The sequence below is a fragment of the Fukomys damarensis genome, unplaced genomic scaffold (genome assembly GCF_012274545.1).
Source record: "Fukomys damarensis isolate Sample0158 unplaced genomic scaffold, DMR_v1.0_HiC HiC_scaffold_20, whole genome shotgun sequence".
NCBI lineage: Eukaryota > Metazoa > Chordata > Mammalia > Rodentia > Bathyergidae > Fukomys > Fukomys damarensis.
Genome location: NW_022900932.1, coordinates 226,440 through 247,396, shown reverse-complemented (window position 1 = coordinate 247,396; position 20,957 = coordinate 226,440). Strand labels below are relative to the sequence as shown.

Sequence of the window (20,957 nt, the reverse complement as noted above, 5' to 3'; positions counted from 1 at the left end):
CCAGGAGCACATCTACACCTTCACGGCGTCCTTCACGGGGGAGGTCTTTCCCCTCTTTGGGGTCTGGGGCCGAGGCTCCGGCTTCTCCCTGAGCTACTGAGTGGGGGCAGCTATAGGACGCATTGGTGCCACGTGCACTGGACCCCTCGCCTGCCCACTTGGAAGACTGGGATAGAAATGGCTGCTTTGGGCAACGTGGCGGCCTCTGCTGGTGAGGGACGAGGTGTCGTCCCTTTCGGCCCACTGAGCAAGCTTTTCTCCAGTGCTCAGTGGCCGTCGAGGCATCTGGAGGATCATTTGTTGCAAGCTGCCCCTGCCCCATCCCCAGCAGACAGAGACCACAAGGTTCCGGGTGAAGCCTTGTTGCCAACCAACTGTATGGCGCCTGCAAGGCGGGCCACCGAACCGCTGAGCTGAATCCCCGGCCCGTCAACTGCATGGTTTTAAAGCAAGAAATATCATCCCTCTGTCTTTCTTCGAGTAATGCTAGAGTTCATTTATTCATATTTTCAAGAGCGATTTATTGTGTGCTAGCAATGAACCAAGCTGTGTGGTAGTCGCTGGTGATTTGAAATAATAAAAACAACAAAGCCTGTGCTGTACTGAAGGCGCTCTGGGAAGACAGACTCAGAGGACATCTGGGCGCAGCGTGGAGGTCACAGTGACAGGTGTCCACCCTGGGCATTGTTGGAGCTCCGAGGAGGCGCCTGGCCCTGTCTGGAGGGAGAAGGTTGGTCCAGATGGCGTTTTGGAAGTGGCAGGTCTGTGGGTGCATGGGCTGAGTGAGGCAAGGAGGAGGAGAAGCCCCTCAGGAGGCAGGGACAACAGAGAACCGGGTAGGTGCTCTGAGACCCACGGGGCGCTGGGCCTCTCCGCCTGGGGCCGGGACATTCTCACGCCTCCCCAGCACCACCACTGCCCTTTCCCGTGATGTCATTGCCAGCTGAGACGCACATGCAGGCCCTGGGGGCAGTGACTGGGAGGTGTGGCTCTGAACTGCACTCACTGGGGAAGCAGGAGCTGACGGAAGGGACGGGTGCGGGCGCTCGGTGGGAGCGACACAGCACCCTCTGCTCCCTGTGCTGGGTGAAAACAGAGGAGGCAGGGCAGGAACTGAGCGGCCTGTGCTCTTCTGCCTGGAGTCGCGACTGCTCCAGGACCAGGCCAAAAGTGACCCGGGGTGGATGGGAAGGGTGTGGAGAGCTCCGGGGAAGACGGGAAGCAGGTGGTACTGGGGAGGCCGTGGGCCCAGGCCTGGGCCTGGGTCACCGGTTCGGGGACACTCACGGGCACCGACACGTTGTGGCCTGGAATTTGGAAAATGGTATCTGTTGTTGCAGGGTGGGATTTTAATCCTATGCATAATAAAAGCATTACTGTGTTAACTATGTTGAGTGATTTATTTTCTAGTTCTTGTTTTACTTTTTATTCTGCTTAAACCATGCCCATCACTGACTATTTCTTTAAAATTATCTCTGTTTTCACTGCCGACATAAACCACATTGTGCTCTCCTTCCCCGATGGAGTCCGCGGGAAGAGGTGAACCTCCCAGAGGCCTCTCCAAACCGGAGGGCTCAGGGTGCTCGGGCTAAGCTCAGAATTCCCCTGAGAAGCCCTGTTATTCACGATCAGCTCCACAGCTAGGAAAGACGTGGAGGTCAGGAGCCAGGGCCTGAATGGGGAGCAAATGGTTTCCTAGGGAGTTTTCAGTATTGCATATAAAATACCATATATTCCAAAATAACAGTGCCACAAGTGCCTCTGGATATAAAATCATCTCCCCAGTGCACAGCCCTGGGATTCCACCACAGACGGAATTGAGACTCCCTGCTTATTTTTGTGCGTGTAGGCCGTGTCTGTAAAGACTGTAGGCCCTAGAGCACGTGAGTGAGGGTGTGTGCCTGGGCTCAGGAGGGTGTCACACATTCCTGCCTCGCTTTCAGCTGCAAGGCGGATTTCATCCTCCTCCCTCTGCAGTGGAGTTTGGGTTGTTTGCTCAGCAAAGAGCATTCAGCCGGGATTTGACCCATGAGGACCAGAGCTCTTTAACTGTACTGCGCTGCCCTGGTGGGCGTGGTGAATACTTAATACTGGCTGTGCTGCCCAAGGTGACTTGGGTCAGAAAAGCAATGCATATTTCTTACCCTGAGAAATAAAAAGAAGTATGAGAAATGAATTTACTTGTACAGACCCCCCCCAAAATTAGAGGTCATGGGCAGTGAAAGCAAGGCTGTAATGTACTTCTGCAAGAGTGCAGAGGCTGTGAGCTTTTATTTCTCCCCCACCTCTGCGTCCAGCAATCTGGGTTCTGTCGCCACCCCCCCCACCACCCTAAGTATGAGAAATGAATTTACTTGTACAGACCCCCCCCAAAATTAGAGGTCATGGGCAGTGAAAGCAAGGCTGTAATGTACTTCTGCAAGAGTGCAGAGGCTGTGAGCTTTTATTTCTCCCCCACCTCTGCGTCCAGCAATCTGGGTTCTGCCCCCACCCCACCCCCACCATCTGTCTTGGGTGCACCTGTTACTCCCCACCCTCTTTCCTATTTTGGCCCTCCCCCCCTTTTTTTGGGTAGTTATTTATGGCCTTCTGGCTTCCCAGGACCATAATGCATGAAAACTTGTTTAGCAGTTATCTCTAACCCCAGAACCTTATCTCTGCATGAGTTGCGTATGGGTCCCTTGTCCGTTACTGATCTGGTTAATTCTGAGTGTAAGGGCTTATTAGAGTGGTTAATGAAGTTCAGACCAGTTAAAAACATTTGTATCTCTTACACAATGGGATGAAAAAGGAACTGGGATGTGCTACGCACATGTACCAACTCCACACAGGAATTATATGTACTTCACACGTGGACTCATACACTAAAATAAAACTGTCCCTGAGCGGAAATGCTCCTGTTGGCGAATCAGTACCTGCTCCCCCGCAGGGTAAATAACTTATTTTTGGAGGAAGTGCGGGGGTCCTAAGTCACCAGGCTCAAGATAAGGCACCCAGTGCACATGAGTTTCCTCCCCTTCCAGTTGGCTGCCCAGACTCCAGGGCAGGGTCACGTGCTTGCGGTGACAACCACACGTTCACACCTGACTTTCTCACAGCTTCCACTACAGCAGCGGTTTCTACAGGGAGGGAGACCCACTCCTCTTGGTTCAAATAGTAGGAAAACTTATTGTAAGCACAGACGTGGAAACACCGACTCTTCAGGCCTCACAGGAAGGTGCGGCAGACAGAGGGTTGGGAGCACCACCAGTTTCCATGGGAGGAACTAAAGATGTAAAAGATGCTGACAAATACCAAACACATAGAAAACTCATTCTGGCCAGACACTGCGGGCCATTAGCATTACCTTCTCCAGTACTAGGGATGGAACTCAGGCCCCTTGCACTGAGCTACATCCTCAGCCCTTTTTATTTATTTATTTTTATTTTTGAGACAGCTTAATAAATCACTTAAGTTGCCCAGGTTGGAGTTGGACTTGTGATCCTCCTGCCTCAGCCTCTCTGAAGGCTGGGACTATAGGGATGTGCCACCATGCCTGCTACCATAAGTATTTTACATTGTAGCTCCCTTATCCTTGCAAAAGCCCTCTGAGGTGGGAACAGCTGTTAACAGTCCATTCTACACAGGAGAACTGAGGCTTGTGGTCGAGTCTGCCTCCCAGTCAGCGGCCAGTGAGCAGCAGCCGAGCCCTGGAATCACACTGTTTGGCTCTCAAGCCAGTGCTCATGCCACCAAGCAGCCGCGTGTTCCACCCCAGGCAGGTGGGAAGTAGACGGGGTGTCACGGACAGCAGCTCTGTGGCTCCAATCTGCAGCTTGGAGGCTGTCCCTGCCAGGGAGTGACCCTGAGTCCCTGAAAGCCTGTGATTTCGGTTACTTGTTCTTCTCTCTCTGACAAGTTCCTTCTCAACAGGCCGCCTCACAGACCCAGCGGCCACTGCCTGCTCACAGTTGTCCCCATGGCCCGGGCATAAGTGGCCGGGTCAGAAGAAGGCCGAGGACCTGGCGGCAGCCTGCAGTGTCACTGGCTTCTCTAGAGCAGAGAGCCGGGTCTCTGCCCATTACCCTGGGGACGCCTTCTCTGTGACTCGAGCCCCTTCCAGGCGTGGGGTTGTTAGCTGTCACCTCAGAGGTCTTCTTCTCCTGGTTGCACTGTTCTGCCAAGTTGAGCCTCAGTTTCCTGCTGAGTGACCATTCCCCTTTCCTGGATGCTCACACCAGGCTCTTTCTCCGTCCCCCTCCTGCCGCCTCCCAGCTTCTGCCCAGTGCACCCGACACAGAGGATCCAGAGCGCTTTTCCTGGGAATGTCACTTTTTATCATCTAACAGCTCCCTAGGTCCCGGTGTCCTCACTGCACCTGTTAGACTTCTCCCTGGGCCCAATCCCTGCAGCAGGACCAGTTGGAGGTGGCTTTTCCTCCCTCGTGCCTTCACGTAGCTGCCTCACCTAGAATATTCTCACCTTTCTCTCCTGCCTGTCTGATCCTCACATCCCACGTGAAACCTACTCTGATTTTTCCAGTGTCTCCTGGATCTGTCCTTGAATTTTAAAGCACTTAGTGTCTGTGACACTTTAACTTAGTCAGCTCACTCTCCTGTAGCTGCTCGGTCTGGAAGTAGAATTTTTTTTTAAAAGGTGAGATTAATATATTTGAATATTTACAGTGCGTTAGGTGCTGTAGCAGGCACCAAGCATGTATAATTGTTACATTTTATTCTTACAACAGTCCCAAGCCACAAGTATATTATCCACCTTTAAAAAGTCATAGAGCTGATGTTCAGAGAGGTGAAGAGACTTGCCTAGTGTTACAAAGGTTACTGGGCGTTGGGGCTGAAGCTTAAGTCTGACACTTGATTTCCATTTTGCAGCACAACATGGCAACCTTCTGCGGTTATTTTCTTTATTCCCTCAGTTCCTAGCACAGAATTGACAGTCTCGGCATAAGCTCAATAAATTATGGCTGAAAGACAATGTGCTGGGTGTGGTGCACTTGCCTGTAGTCCCAGCACTTGGGAGGCTGAGGCAGGAGGATTGCTGCAAGTCTGAGACCAGCCTAGGCTACATAGTGAGTCCGAGGCTAGCTTGAACTGCATAGCGAGACCCTGTCTCAAAATCAATCAATCAGTGACTCTCTTTAGACAAAGAGAATCCAATAGGGCACTTATGCTTTGTATTCATACTTTCCTGCATCCTTTTAAAGTTTCATTGAACACTATGAGCCAGGCACTGTCTTACACAATGGGAACGCAGAGAGCTGGCCTTGCTCACCCCAAAAAGTGAGACATGCACAAATAACCGGTACACAACTGGATTAGGTACCAATTTTTCCACAAAAATTACAAGTTCACAGCCTTCAAACAACCCACAGTCATTGTCTCACAGCTTCTAAATTCCGGGGCCTGGTTTACCTTGGTCTTCTACTGCCACCAGGCTGTAATCAACGCCGGCTGGGCCAGGCTCTCATCTGGGAGCTCAGCTGGGAAGGAATTGGCTTCCGGGTCTGCCCAGGATGTGGAGACAGGAGGGCCCGATTCCCGCGGCTGGAGGCTGAGGTGGCTCTGCACCCACAGGCTGCCTGGAGGCCCTGCCATGCGGTGCTGTCCGGCCAGCAGCGAGGAGAGGCTCCAGAGCAAGTCTGTGAGCAAACAGGGCCCCTACCCGAGGCAGTGGAAGCGGGCAGAGCCCACCACTGAAGGGCGGGGGCCGCACAGGCAGGGACACTGAGGTGAAGACCTCGAGGGCCACCCTCAGTCTGCCTGCCACAGCAATAATGCAGAAGTGCAGACAGCAAAAGCTACTAGAGCTTGGGCGACTGGCGCCCCTTGGGGATCTGTGTGCTGAGGGAGCATCACCACCCACACACCTGGGCGCTCGATGTAACAGGAGAAGGTGAGTGGTAGGGCTCCCATGGCTCACAGGCCAAGTGGAGATCACCCTAACGGCCCTGGGGAGCCCGGCTCTGGCCTTCACAACGGGAGCCACAAAGATGAGCCTGGCTCAGGGAGGAGGCTGCCTCCGTGTCGGAGGGTGAGGCGTCGGGACACGGCTGTCGGGCTGAGGAAATGAGGCTGTGTTCCGGAGGTGGCAGGCCTAATGGGGCGCCGGACCGGCTGGAGGAAGGAGAGAGAGGAGTCTGTCTAATTTCTGTGGAGCACTCCTAGAAACAAAGAAATCCTTCATAAATTCGTACACACTGAGACGTTCTGTGGAATTTCCACAGGTCACAGGGCAGAAGGTACACAAGTGCACGCAGCAGGGGATTCCCTTGATGCTGGGAAAGCCCACACGAAGCTCTATATTGTGTGGGTTGTACGTGTCTCTGGCACCTTAGGTGTCTCCACGTATGGGCATGAAGAACGGATGACTCATACCTGTTCAGTAAGTCCCTGGCGTCCTAGGAAAGAGAGACAAGAGTGAGAATCATAATCAGCTCTCAGGTTCCTGTCAGCTCTAAATTTCCTTCCCAGCTCACTTGTGAGGCCACTCAGAGCTGCCTCCCTGGGGACATCACCCTTGCTCTACACCTCGCTCTGCTGCGACAGCACAGCCTGGTCCTAGGCAAGCCACTGCCTTGTCACCACGTCACGTGAGCACCTCCCTGCGCAGCTGCAGGTGGGAGCCTTGGGGTGTGGGGCAGCCCCGATGTGCACCTTCAGGGTGTTGGCGTCCAGCTCCTTGGCCGTCCTCTCCAGATCAGCCACCAGGGTGCCGAGCTGTGTTACCGCCTCGGAGAGGTTGAGGGTTCCAGCGCCCTCTGCAGACGTGTGCTCCAGCTGACCTAGCTCCTGCAGAGGGGGCGCATCTAGCTGTCCCTCGGTTTGGTGCTGGCTCTCCAGCTCCGCGTGCAGTCTGCGGTTCCCACAGTCTGTCTGAAACCACGGAAAAGAGGCTGCTTGGGACTCCTTCTCGGCCTCCCACTGCCCCTGAACACCTGAGTGGGAGTGCTGAGTCCTCAGTCCCCTTCCCTTGGGCCACAGAGGGAAGACACACACACATGCCACTCAGCGGTGTCCTCTCACTGCCTGCTTTGAAACCCTTTCAGCCCCAGGTACAGGGAGCGCTCACCCAAGTGAGCAAGAGGACGGAAAAGGTGAACTGTCAGGGACAGGGGAGCACAGCCCCGTGCTCTGTGCCGTGATTTCAGTTGATGAGACGCTTGTCTCCTTCGACTCTCACCGTGCTCCAGGGAGAGGAGCGATTGGTTCTCAGTGAACTTTTAAGTTGTACGAGGGCCGGAGGGTTGAACGTGCCCGGGATCGCTCTGCCAGCCAACTGGCACGCCCAGGTTTCAGCCTGCCCAGCTGTCCTCCGGCACCTGGCTGGTCCAGAGACAGAGCAGGCAGCTCGCCCGCGAAGACACTCGACGTCCCCGTCCAGGACTCTGGGGTCCGCACCTGCAAGGCCTGCCGCTCCTTCTCTTCCTGCGCCTTGAGCCGCTGAAGTTCGGTGAGGTCCTTCCTGAGCCTCCTGCTCCGGCGGTTGAGCCGTTCCTGAAGAGAGATGCACTTCCTTACCAGACTGGGGACACAGGAACCCGGCAGGTCCTGGCCCCAGAACGAGGAATACGCGCCGCTGCCCCAAATGTCGGTTTCCGGGCGGTTCCTGTTACTCCGCAGTGACAGACGCAGCCAGTCTGGAGCGAGCGGCCTCAGCTGTGCACCACTGTCTTTTCCTGCCACATCTTGTCCCGAATGGAGAGCAAAAAGCCCTTAGTTAAGTGCAAACCCATCGCTCCGTCTCAGTCGTAAATCATAACCTGGGTGGGTCACTGTGTCCCCGAAGCTATGAATGTGAGGTGGATAAACGCCCAAACTCATCAGTGACCAGGGAAGGGGAAAATAACAGCAACGGAATGTTATTTGGCACCTATCCGATTAGTAAACATGGCACTGTGGATGATGAGGACCAGGTTGCACAGGACCTAAGGACCTAAGGGCCGCTGAGGACTTCACTGGCACAGCCATTCCAGGGAAGGCGCGGGCCTGGGAAAGGACCCACAAGTTCCTGGGCAAGGATCCCAAAGAACCTCCTCACATAGGTCCCAGGAGGACTTGCAGGCTACGTGAGACAGGAGATTTGTGTGCAGGGAGCGACGTGACGTGTGCAGCGCAGAATCCCAGGACGCTGCCGGCACGGCTCCCAGAGCTCTGCGCACGACTTCAGGTGAGAACCTGAGCCGTCCTTGTAGGGAACCGGAACAGAGGGCCCGAGGGGCGGAGGTACAAAGCTCAGGCTCCACCGAGCTCTGGGCCGCTCTGCTGTTTCTCAGCGATCCTGTCACCCATGGAGTGTACTCTCCCTCACTCTTCCTCGGCCCAAACTCACTCTTAACGCCTGTTCCTTTTCCTACCTTTAATACCTGTCGACTCTCGCTACCTTTTGCAGTTGTCTTGCCCAATTCCACAGAAAGAACCTCAAAACCACCTCTAGAAGGAGACCCCAGCACCCAGTAACAAAACTGGAGCCAGGACCGTGTAAAGTCCACTCCTGAAGAAACAGAGAAGTGAAAAGCCGGCACGTCCCACTGTGGGACCGAGCTGTCAGAAGGGGTCTACGCGGCACAAAGCGTGGATTGGCCGTAACACGTGGTGCACGGTGGGAAAGCGGGAAACATGGTGAGGCGAGGCCCTCCATGTAACACCATTTTGTAGATCAAATGCACAAACACACGACGTAGCAACGCGTTTTGCTAAATCATGTACAAATAAAAAGCAAATGTTAAACAGCTGCCCATGGGAGAAGTAGAAAGGAATGGTAAAGAATAAAAAAGGAAAACAAAGTGAGGAGATTTGAGAACTGAAGATAAAGACATGCTATTAACTGAAGAGTGTTTCACTGACTAAATCCTTCCCAAATTAAGTAAAAGAAATGTTTTTGAGAATTTGATGTTGGTTGGTTGTTTACAGGCAGTGCTTTTTTCTGTTGTGATTTGGCCTTGTATCCTCTCATAAATTCTCAAAATGTGTTGCTTTGAGGAGAGAGGAGACCACGGGTGGGGTCCGCGGAAGAGGCCTGAGAGTACTGAGGTGTTGGCTGTGAAATGGAGATCTGGTCTGGGGGCTGACAGAGGTGGGTGAGGCCACAAGCAGACAGAAAGCCAAGGGACTCGCACAGCAGGTCCCAGGGAGGCACCAAACATTTGTCACATTACAGCGTTCCCCAGGCACTTCCCCGAAGGCAGGCGCGGGGTTTAAAAGCTCAGCGGAGGAGTGGAAGCAACAGGGTGTCAGCCCCAGTTCACATTTGCTGCGCCCTTTCTTCCTTCTCCCAGGCGGCCGCGGCACCCCCAGGCTTCCCTGTTACCTCCGTCCCGGCAATGCCATCAGCCTTCCTCAGCCTTCCCGTCTCCCTCCTCCTCCTCCTCCTCACCCTCCCCCCTTAATTCCTTCTCCTTCTTTTTTTCTTCTAGTACTGGGGATTGTACTTGGGAAGCACTGAGCTATACCCTTGGCCCTTTTTATTCGTAATTTTGAAACAAGGTCTCACTAAGTTGCCCAGGCTGGCCTCCAACTTGTGATCCTCCTGCCTCAGCCTCTCAAGTAGCTGGAATTACAGACCACCACACCATGGAAAATCAGACCTATTCTTAAAGTCCAATTCAAAAAGCTAGAGACTTATCTTGTGGCAGTTTAAATTTTAATAAAGGGTCTAAAGTCAACTACAAGCACCGTATAAATGAAAAAAGAAAGTAAAGATAACACCAATAAAGTTAAATGCATGAAACGAAGATTGAAAACAAGACAGATGTATCATTTACAATATTCAAGGGCCGGGGATTTGGCTCAGTGGTTTCGCTGCCTGCCTCGAGAGCACAAGGGCCTGAGTTCAATCCCCGGTACCAAAAATATATACATATACAATATTCAAAATGAGCAAAGTACTTGCCTCGCAAGTACAAGATCCTGAGTTTGATCCCCAGTACCAAAAATGAATAAATAAATAAATTGATGAATTAAAAGGCAAATTCTATGAACTCTCACCAACCAAAACTACACCTCAGGCGGCAGAAAGCCAAATCGAAATACAGGGGAGCATCCAAGATTGGGCACTAAATAATGATAGAGCATAAGAATCTAGCAACTTTGCAGTTAGTTCTCAAATAAGTTTCTAACAAAATGTGTAAAAGAAAAAGTGGTTAACAGATTAAAAGTGCTTGTCTTTGATACGGGTTTTAAGTTACCAACTTTCAAAATGCATGTTTCTCAGAAAAAAGAATATCCTAAAATATGAATAAGAATGACATTACTTACATGATTATATGCTAGAAAATGTCAGGAAATTAAAGGATTTATGAATAAATATACAAGTTCAGCTAAGACTTTCATTTGAATTTCTGATTACTAATTGCCCCCCAAAACCCAACTTTATGAAATACATAGCTACCTTCAATCGGATCAGTGTACCTGAAGTTTAAATAAAGACAGTTTAACTTCTGATTCAGAAACAGAGGAAAACTCTCAGTGATGTCCTGCTACTTATTGAGAAGACTACATAAACCCTCAAAATCATGATTCTTACAGAAATCGACAAATTTAATGCCATGCCCATTACAACCACAAGGAAGGCTGTACAGAATTTTGGAATATTGTATAAGAGCATTCCTTTGGCAAGAAAGTCAATAAGAATATGAAATTACAAAAAAATTGTTAAATGGCAAAGATGCTTCTAGATTTAAAAGTAAACCATAAAGCAAAAGGTATCAAAACTATACAATAAATACTTTAGAACAAAAAATAGTCAATAGACTGGAATAAAAAAGCACTCCTGTCCCACTTAATTTATGTCAAACCAGAGACAACACATAAATGTGAAATAGACTCATTCATATAGAAATGTTTTTCAGACAACCAAATACCAGAATAAAGAGAAATTGGCATGGATTAATCCTTCACACCACACTATATATTAAATAATACAGGAGTTTCAAAAATCTTTGAAAATAAAGCAGAACAACAATCATGCTAGAGAAATTTCTGAGTAATTAAGACATGAAGATTTTATCTTTAAAAACAACAACTGCCTGGGAAGGGGGTATGCACCGGTAATCTCATCACTGGGGAGGCTGAGGAGGAGGATTAAGAGTTGGAGGACAGCTTGGGTTAAACAGCAAGTTGAAGGCCATGATGAGACCTTTCTGAGAAAAACAGAATATAACATAATAGAACCGATGGAAACTGTAAGTCCTAAATTTTTGCTCAGAAAATGAAAATTTAAAAGAAGCAATAAAAATGTAGGTTAGAGATAACCAATATAGTTTATTTGTTTTGGTTTTTGAGACTGGGTCTTGCTTTGAACTCATGATGATCTTCTGCCTCAGTCTCCTGAGCGCTGGGATTATAGAAATGGGCCGCCATGCCTGGTTTACTTACAGTTTATTATCCAAAAGATAAAGCACTATGGGACAATCCTATAGAATGGATGCCCTGATTCTAGGGGGAAATATAGATACTGAATCATCATGGGTAAAACTTCACTATCAGAATTCAAAGTTAAGGATGGGGGATTTAGTTCAGTGGTTCTGCCACCTGCCTTGAAAGCATAAGGACCCGAGTTCTATCCGCGATACAAAACAAAAACAAAAACAAACAAAGTTAAGCAAAGTAAAACAATTTAAGTCACTATTACACATTTATCAAATCAACAAAATACATGAAAGTGACAGATACCATCACCGGCTGGTCAGTGAGGAAACAGATATACAGATAAGACTCTGTTGCATTAACATTTTTCAGTCTTTCTGGAGTACAGATAGGGATAGTATACCACCTTTTAAAAAGACATGATTAGCCTAGAATGGTGGTGCAGGCTTGTAATCTCAGCTGTAGAGGAGGCTGAGGCAGGAGGATTGCAAGTTCAAGTCCACCTTGAGCAAGTTGATGAGACCCTGTCTCAGAAGAGAAGACAAGAGAAGAGACGAGACGAGAAAAAGGACTGTGGATTTAGCTCATTGCAAGGTCCTGGATTGAGTAATACCTTGAGAGAAAAAAGTCACAATTTACAGTATTTACTCAATAGCATTTAATTGAAAGAAATAGAGACATAGTGAAAAACCTGAATAAAACTTAATTTGGGAACTGTGCTATCAACATGGACAAGGACACAGTTTCTGCAAAAATACCCTGAATGACCTTGGCCCTTCTCTATCTGCTGCTTTCCTGGCCACTCGTAGGATCAGCCTCGGCTGTCTGCCTTCAGCCGGCCTCACTCTGGGGCTCCACACCCTGCCAGCTCCACACGGGCTGCTCGGGTTCACTGCCCAGATGGTACCACACCGTCTGCTCGCTGCTCACACCATTGTTTTGTTTTTTCACATTCCCACCCCTACTACACCGCTTGTGTCCCTTCTTCATGTACCACTGAGAAAATAAAACCAGCACAGTCACACACACTCCCAAACAGCAAAACTACTGCATTCTCACACCGCTTCTTTCCTTCCTGATGGTGCCGTGAAGTCCCCTGCCTCCTCCCTACTCGGTGTTCACTTCTCTGTTCAGCACAGTCCTCTCAGCAGTGCAACACCACCCTCCTTGTTCCCCTGCCCTTCTGGGCTTGCCCCGGGTCTCCTTGGCCCTAAATCCAACCATGGCCTTTCCAGAGACCTCTCCAGAACTCCTCTTTTCTCTTGACCCTCTCCTGAGGATGCCACATGACTTCTGGGATTCAATTATCCTCATTCTGGTGGGTCCCTGTCCTGGGTTCCAGGAATACTGCTAATGCTCTCTCAGAAGAGAGCTCTCTTTGGAGATCGGAGTTGATATACAGGATCCTGCTTAATTGTGTCACAACTTGTCCCAAGTGAAACTCAATGTTTCATTGAAACATATTCCACCCAGTCCTTATCCCTTACATGATCTCCTCAATCTGCTCCGTTCCTCTCTCCCTCCCTCATACACACTCTCTCTCTCTCTCTCTCTCTCTCTCTCTCTCTCTGTGTGGTGGGGATCAAACTCAGTGCTTGGAGCGTGCTAGGTGAATACTTTACCCCAGGTCTCCTTCAGTTTCTTAAACCAGCACTCCTGAGGTTATCTTTGATTGATTCTCCTCATCCCCTCACCCCATTTCTAATTTATCAGTAAATCCTATCAATCAAACATGATTATAAATTCCTCAAGTAAAACAGCCGCTCCAGACGTGGCCCTTGGGTCCGCTCCCCTCCCCTGGTCTTGTGTTAGTTCTCTGTTCTTCTAGGTCTCAACTTCGATGATTCCTCCCCCTGGGGCCCTAACACGGGTCACCCATTGCTCTCCGTCTCAGGCTCTTTTTGCTCTCTTCCTAGCACACAGAAATTTGTAGATCGTTTGATTTCTCTTCTCCCTTATTCAACTGCAGACTCACAGACTTTGTTCCTTGTTTCCTACTGCGCACTGAAGTTGCTAACATTCATTCAGCAGAAACTCATGCTTTCCTTAAATGAGCAAATATTGTTGTCATTTATTTGTTCTACATTTCCTGTCACTGTTTACATGTGGCTTTCAAAACAAGGACCATGAATCATCTTTGTACTTCCTGTAAGGCCTAGCATGATGTTCTACACAAAATGCAGACCTGAGTAAATCACTTAAGGAGCAGATTTCTCTTTCTCATGCCTGGCTCATCAGTGGACGGCAGGTTCCCCTCACTGTCCTACCCACTCTGCACCTGGAGGGTACAATGTGCAATGTAACTTTGCCTCTTCAATTTCTGAAGTGTTTCTCTACCTTTCTACAGTCACCCGTCTGGACTCCCTTCTTCCTCATGCTATTTTTAACCATGTTCCTTAAAAGTCAAGTGTCAAGACTTGCTCAGTGGTTCTGCCACCTAAAAAAAAAAGAAAAAAAAAAAGTCAAGTGTCAAGAGTTTGAAACTTGGTGTTCATTGTTGGACCAAACACCATGTTGTACATATTGCCAGTCTTCCATCCAATTGGTCACTGGATTAGGGTGGGGAAACACTGATGAAAATAATTCTAAAGCTAATGGGCAAAATAAACATAGATGAATACTCACAAAGATTCTGAAAATATTATAAGGGTGCTAAGACCAGCCTTACGTCCAAATATTTCAGGGTGTGAGGGAGAAGGGGAGGTTTTGTCCCTGTCTTAACCGTGACGTGGTTTTGGTTATTCAAAGTGTGTGCTGGCCTAGCCACAGTAGACTGAGAACGGGAATACGGCCACTCAGCAGCACGCTTGGGACGACTGAAACCTCCTTAAGGACATGACATCGGCCATGGAGAAAATTCAGGAAACCCTTATTAGGAAGAGAAAAGTGCTCAGTTTGGTATCCCGGGGTAGAAGTGGATTACTCTAGTAGATTAGCGGCCGCGCAAGATAGGCTTGCTATTCATCAGTCCTCTGCATTAGGGGGCTTAGCTACCTGGCAAGAAAATACCAAGGCAGGGTGTGGGATGTAACTCAGCGACAGAGCGCATGCCTGGTGTGTCCAAGGCCTTCAGCTGTTCCATCTCTAGCACAGCAATAAATAAATAAATTTAACTTTAAAAATACCAATGCGAGGGAAGAAGAAGATACAACCTAGCAAGAAACAGTTCTGAGACAGCAGGAACAGCTGAGGAGGGAGCAGCAGGACAGTGAAGGCACAATGGCCCACGAAGATGAGGCCCAGCCGCAGGGACCGCCAGGTGTGCTCCTCACATGTCCCGGCGCCCGTGGGAGAAGGCTGTGCGGGGACCCCGAGCAGGGTCCGTGGATCTGAGGGCATTTTCAGAACATCTACCCGCTGCTTCGTCGGGCCCTCTAGGCACCAGGATTCTCCCACAGCACCTTGAACTTTAGAGATTGAGATTCAAAAGAACAAAAAAGGGCTTAAGAGGCAATGTTTTTCTTAAACAATTGCTTGTTATAGAGAAATTATCACAAATGGGATATGCTAATACCCTTCTGCTAGTCTTCTAGCTAAGTGAACAGGTGTTTGTGGTGGAAATGAACTCTGATGTCTATCATGCTTTCTTTCAATGGCGAATTTGTAAAATAATTAACTTTAATATTTTGTCTCCAAAATTTCCTGACCTAAATTAAACAAATTGTAGGGATTTAATGTTATTGCTTTGTTGTCTGAAGTTAGTGTTGGCATAGATTTCCTCTAAGTAGAATTAATATTCTCTCTATTGAGTATGATGTTAAGATATGTTGATCTTGGTTTTCAAAAAATCACTTTAAATGAAATAATTTTATTTGTCATAAAGATTTTGTACATTGTTCATTCTTTCAGATGACATTGTAATCCTATTTGGAATTTTTAGGGCTCAGATAAATATAAAAAATAAGAAATTATGGCAGAGGTACAAGATTTTAAATGATTTGACACATACATGGGAATAGATAAAATAATAGAATAGAGTCAAGAAGATAAACAAGTACATATGTATGTACAGCAAATTATGAAGTTGGTATCCATCAGTACCAACTCATTGGGGAAACTCTATGGAATACTCAGTGAATGGCGAGAGGACAAGTTGACCCTAATGTGGAAAAAATAAAATTAGATTCCTACCTCACACTTTCACCAAAACGTGTCTTTGATATTCTAAGTTCTCCAAAATACATGTTGAAAAATATCCACTGCAACATTCTGTGCAATCTCAAAATAAAGGAATACCTTGGAAAGAAAAATAACTTAGAACTAACCCAATGCTTGCCAATTTACGGCATTTTTATAAAACTGAATATCATGCAGTTACTTATTGAAAAGCATTCAAAAGATCTGGGTGTACTGATGGGAAACTGGTAAAGTGTCCAAGACATATTTTTAGACGACAAAAACAAGTTCCAGAAAAGGATAGCGAATCCTGTGAGTGGAGGGAGGCTGATAAGAGTATATTCACACAGTTTCTGAAAGGACACAAAAGTCCACTGAGTGAGCTCTCAGGACTGAGCCTGGGGCAGAGAGATTTTTAGCATGACACTTTTGTGAGAAAAAAATGAATGTGATAAAATGATTATGATAGAAAAGAAGATATGGCAGGAAGGGGAAAGAAAAACAGAATCATACACTAATTTCCAGGTTTCGACACATGCTCACAGGATAACTGTTGACACTTCTAGCCAAGTTTCTAGTGCTGTGGACCAGGAAGCCCTGTGGTACTAGCGTTTCCAGGTGCAGCTCCACTCCCGCAGACAGCGGAGAGGCCACGTTCCCCGGGGCTCCACCCTGGCAATGACAGTACCGTCTTTCGGACAGACTCCTATCCATACATTGAAACTCTGATATCAGTAACAAAACAAACGAGGATCCGAAGGAGGATGAAGCAGAAGAAATGCAGGTGTTAGCTATGAAGCCTCTTGGGACCCAGAAGTAGGGAGGAGTGACGGAGTCCCGGGCTGTGACGCCCCAGCCTCACCTTGTAGTGGCTGATGGCGTCTCCAATGGTTGGCTCCAGATGGGACCGGTGTTCAGGGGACTCCAGGCATTCCACACACAGGAGGAGTTTGCTCTCCTCGCAGAAGCTGCGCACTCTCTTCTGGTGCCTGTGGCAAAGGTAGCCTTCTCCCAGCACCCCCTTGGAACAGGGCTTCCTGCACAGTGGGCAGCAGAGGTCCCTGGAAGCCTTCTTGGCGTGCTGGGTCAGGCACACGCGACAGAAGAGGTGCCCGCAGTCAGTGCTCACGGCCTCCTTCAGGAGGTCTTGGCAAATGGCACAGACACCCTGCTCCGGGCCGTCCTCATTCAAAGGGACCATGGTCTGCAGCCAGCCTCAAGGCCTCCCTTGGGGTCTTCTGAAGCCCTGCCACACTGACCGACCCAGGGGAGAAGGCCAGGGTGGAAGGGGGTGGCCCCAGAGCTACCTAGAGGATACCACTCAGTCAGCTGCACAGGCTGTGATTCCGTGAGAGAGTCAGAAACATCTTGTTGGCTTTGCCATGAACCCTCTGCTTTCCCTGTATGTGCTAAACTTGAAGTCACTGTTTTTCTTTCATATACCTGGAGGAAGAGAGCGATTAAAAAATCAATTTTGATTTCCTCTTGAGAACTCTCAGAGAAAATGTTTACCATCATAGCTCACAAGGTGAAAGTCTCTTGATTTGCTGTTGGTTGAACTTGGCAGGAGTTTGTACCATCCTCTCCCGCAAGGTCATCCTGGACAGCTTCCTGCTCTCAGTCATTACTACCAAGCACTCAGCACAGGGTTTGATCAGTGAGTGATTTTCCTCACCAGCATCCTTTCTGGGGCTATTCAGGTTCCACAGTGAAAGAAAAAGAACAGAGCACCTGTTCATTCCTTTCAAATCTTCAATTATGACCCAGAGCGGGAAGAACCCTCTTCCCCTTCCTTACGCACTGCGGATCCACTCTGAATGCCTCATCCTATGTTTCCTGCCTAATCCCACTCCCAGGAGTTCTAGTACCCTACCTTGATTTCTCTTTTTCAATTTCAGGTCATTTCCTCAGGCTCCAGACAGGAGGAGAAGGCCAGCAGGTGAATGGTTCTTCTTGAACTGCACCAATTATATGTCCATGTGTCAATAAAATGAGTAGAGAGCACACTCACACTCTCAGAAATCACGAATACCGGGAAAGCAAGTGTTCCCATGATCCAGGGTAACTGGAAGGTGAGATGGACTTTGGTTGTTGCAGGGTGTGGCTTGCTTGCTCACAGGAGAGAGGAAAGTCTTGGTGTCTTTAATGCAAATAGTGCAGGAACTAAGCATTGACTCACAGAATGAGGCACCCAGACCCCAGTTTATGGGTCTTCCGGGTCCAGCTGTGACCCATTGCCCGATGATGCTGAGACCGGAACCACCAGGCCCACCGTCCTCCAATTCCCAGCCAGGCGGGTCTCAGCACTGACATGGCCGGCCGGAGTCCACAGGGGCCACCACTAAGAAGTGCTGCTGCTTATGGCTTTTAGAGATCCAAAGTTCTTGAAAACTCAATCCATAGCCTTCCCCTCAACCCCATTGCCGCTGCTGACTGTGGGGCTCTAAGGCATCGTGATATCCTACAGTCCTCAGTCACAGGCCCTGAGCTTCAGAAACCTTTGGAGTTCCTAGTGCTAAGGGTGCTAGGTGTACTCAGTGTTCAGAATAAGCTGCCTTCAGCTGCACCTCAGTATGTCCTAGCTAGGGAACTCCCAGAAGCTAGGACCTGGCTGCCAGAAAAACTGACTGTATGCCCAGGGGTTGGAACTTACAGCCCCGACCCTTAGGGAGGAGCTGAGCCAGGAGCAGGAGGTCACCTGTGGCTGATGGTTTAATCGGTCAAGCCCGGATACTGGAATCCCTATAAAAGCCCTAAGCAAAAGGGTTCAAAGGATATTTCCAGTTAGGATGTGCCCCAGCCAACGAGCTCGGAGAGTATCCCGCCCCGAACTCCACTGGCCAGAAGCCCTGTGCTCGGGAGCCTTGCAGCTCATGCCCCTGCCCCTTCAGGATGCCCACTTGCATGTCCTCTGTATGAAACCTGGGGCAGCAAGAAGAGTGTTTTACTGAATTCTGCCAACCTTGCAGCAAATCACCCAGACCCAGGAAGGGGACTTCCAGTTTGTCGACTGAAGTCGGGGGCCCAGCCGCTTGTGACTGGCATCTGAAGTGAGGGGCGGTTGTGCAGGATGAGCCCTCACAGTGGTCAGAACAGAGCTAAATTATAGGGCACAGTTATGTCTGAAAGTTGGAAAATTGGTGTGAGGAGAATAACAAGACACCGTGTATTTAGTGCTCAGTTGTGGAAATTGGTTTTGTCGTTGCTGTTGCTTAGGTTGCTATGAAAGAGTCATGTTGGCCAAAGTCACAGTTTCTTGGCTTTCTTCTCAAAAAGAGGTGACTCCTCAAATCTGTGTCACACCCTCCTGGCTCCTACTTCCTGACCATAGATCACCTGATTGAGGGAGCCTGTGTCCAGCTGCCTCTTCCTTGCACCCTTCAAGGAGCCCTTGGTTCTCTGAGGACTTGGGTGCAAGGCCCACAGGCTTTGCCATGTCTCTCTTCACAGCGTTCCTCGCTCTTGAGGTCCAACAGAGGCTTGATAAATGGATGGTGCGTGGCCAGATGGGCAGATGGGAGAGGATGCATGGTCAGACAGACGACGTATACCAACCTGGGGCACTGAGCATTTCATGGCTCTTGCTGTATTTATGTAGGTACTTTTCTTGGTTTCCCTACAGACATTGAGCAATTTGATGGCAGGAATATTAGCTTAACAACAACAATTAAATAAGGCTGGAAGGTTATGAAGCAAGGATTCTTATGCACAGGTTTCTCTTTTTTTTCTTTTTTCTTTCTGCCTCACTGTGTAGTTCAGGCTGATCTTGAACTCACTATGTAGCCCAGCCCCAAACTTGCAGTGATCCTACTGCCTCAGCCTCCTGAGTGCTGGGATCACAGGTGTGCACCTCCATGCCTGACAAAAAGTAATTCTATAAGGATATTACCCAAAAATTATCTGTCCAAAATTGGAAGGATATCACTTTTGTTATACATATGTTATTAACTGTGGGTAAGTATTATGTTTCTAATATCTGTTATAAGCCTCCTTTCTTTGGCTTAATCAGTGTTGGATGTATTTGTCTATATTAGTGGAGCAGAGAAGGTAAATAAATGGTTTCTGTTGCTGATATGGCCAAGCCAAGTGCCCATGAGTTAGAAACCCTAGTTTCAGGCCCCAGGCATGGCAAGCCCAGTCCCTCAAACTGGCTCCAAAGCAAGTGACAGGACAGCAGACCGAGACCCTGCTCAGGGCTGCAGCACTGTGCATAAGCCTCACAGAGAAAGTTTCAGGTTCTAGAAGCCATCAATAGAGGAATGCCGAGGCCGAGGGAGGCTGGCCCAGCGCTTCTGAGTGGGCCGTGGCTCTCCAGCCCTTTGAGGCAGAGCCTTCTTGTGGTTGAGGCTGACCTTGAAGTCACTATGTAGCCCTGTCATGTGTCGCACCCTGTGGCCACCAGTCGGTTGTGGATTTGACCATCCCTATTCTGCGCTCAGGAGGATCAGGGACAGTTAACACCAGGCGACCTGAAGGGTGCTGTCAAAGGCAAACTCCTGGCTGAGCTCCAGCAGCAGCCAGCGGTGACAGAAGAGACTGTTGGCTTCCGCTTCTTGAAGGGACCAGAACTTGGTCACATTGTGGCAGTTGCAGTTTAAGGTGGGCAAATTTGGTCGCCCTGGTAGGGTCAGAGGGATGGAGTTGGCTGCCAGGTGCTGAATGGTGCCACAGAAGCACACGAAGGTTGGCTGCAGTGTCCCATTAGGGCCAGGATGGGCGAGGCAGGTGGCTTGCATCCTGGTGGGAGGACATCTGCCAGTGGTAAGGAGGTTGTGCAGCACCCGCAAGTGAGGGCTGTCCGTGCCAAGTGGGACAGTGGCTGGTCAGTGTGCGGCTTGTCCTTGAGGACCATTCTCGGCTGCTGCCCCTGAGATGCTGGGCTTGCAGGTACCTCATCCGCACATATGCCGTGGGCACACGCTCCGCGGGCTCCTCTCTCCACACCCTATGGCACATCCCAGGTGGGAGAGCCGTCTTCAAGGTTCCGGTCTCTGAGACTCAGCATCTCTCAGTGTGGCTTGAAGGGCTTAATGTCCTCCCGTCCACCCAGCTCAGCCCCTGCTGGACCCCAGACCGGTGGGCCCACCCGCGAGAGGAGGGTCAGGGCAGCTGTAGGCAGTGGAGACCAATTCTCAGCCAGAGGCACAGGGAGCCAGGGACAGGCTTGGGGTGATTATGTCCTTGTCTTCCAGTGGTGGCCATGGCGATGCACACTTCCTGGAGGCCCGGACCTGCCTGGGTGTTACATAATAAACTTGCCAAACCCAAATCCAGCACTGCACCAACCAAAAATCTGTTTTTTAAAAATTGGCCCTGACTAAAATAATTTTAGGTTCATATGGAAGAATTCACATTTAACAATAGCTAAGAAAGAGAATGAGGGGAGGGGCTAGGAACATAGCTCAGTGGTGCAGGGTCTTCCTAGTGAGTGAGAGTCCCTGAGATCGATTCCCTATCCCAAAAAAAAAAAAAAAAAAAAAA

General features: G+C 49.2%; 1 protein-coding gene across 3 annotated transcripts; it reads right to left on the bottom strand.

Moving 5' to 3' along the window:
• Positions 1-5,876: 5,876 nt before the first annotated feature.
• Positions 5,877-16,677, bottom strand: Trim40 (tripartite motif containing 40). 3 transcript variants are annotated; one of them, XM_010643407.2, is made up of 5 exons: positions 16,339-16,677; positions 7,395-7,490; positions 6,651-6,899; positions 6,372-6,394; positions 5,877-6,157 (listed from the first exon to the last, which is right to left on the bottom strand). In XM_010643407.2, exons 1-5 carry the CDS (start codon positions 16,675-16,677, stop codon positions 6,091-6,093), a joined length of 774 nt encoding a protein of 257 aa, XP_010641709.1. In that variant the 3' UTR covers positions 5,877-6,090. The 3 variants fall into 3 exon arrangements, with proteins under 3 accessions (XP_010641709.1, XP_010641710.1, XP_010641711.1); XM_010643408.2 differs by having other exon boundaries at positions 6,651-6,869; XM_010643409.2 differs by having other exon boundaries at positions 6,651-6,785.
• Positions 16,678-20,957: the final 4,280 nt, after the last annotated feature.

Bases quoted from the DNA above. Each gene is read 5' to 3' on its own strand.
- Trim40 (XM_010643407.2), bottom strand. From the start codon at position 16,677: ATGGTCCCTTTGAATGAGGACGGCCCGGAGCAGGGTGTCTGTGCCATT. The intron at 7,491-16,338 runs GTGAGGCTGGGG...ATCTCTCTTCAG, and splicing joins ACGCCATCAGCCACTACAAG to GAACGGCTCAACCGCCGGAG. The intron at 6,158-6,371 runs GTATGAGTCATC...CTTTGTTTCTAG, and splicing joins GCCAGGGACTTACTGAACAG to GAGTGCTCCACAGAAATTAG.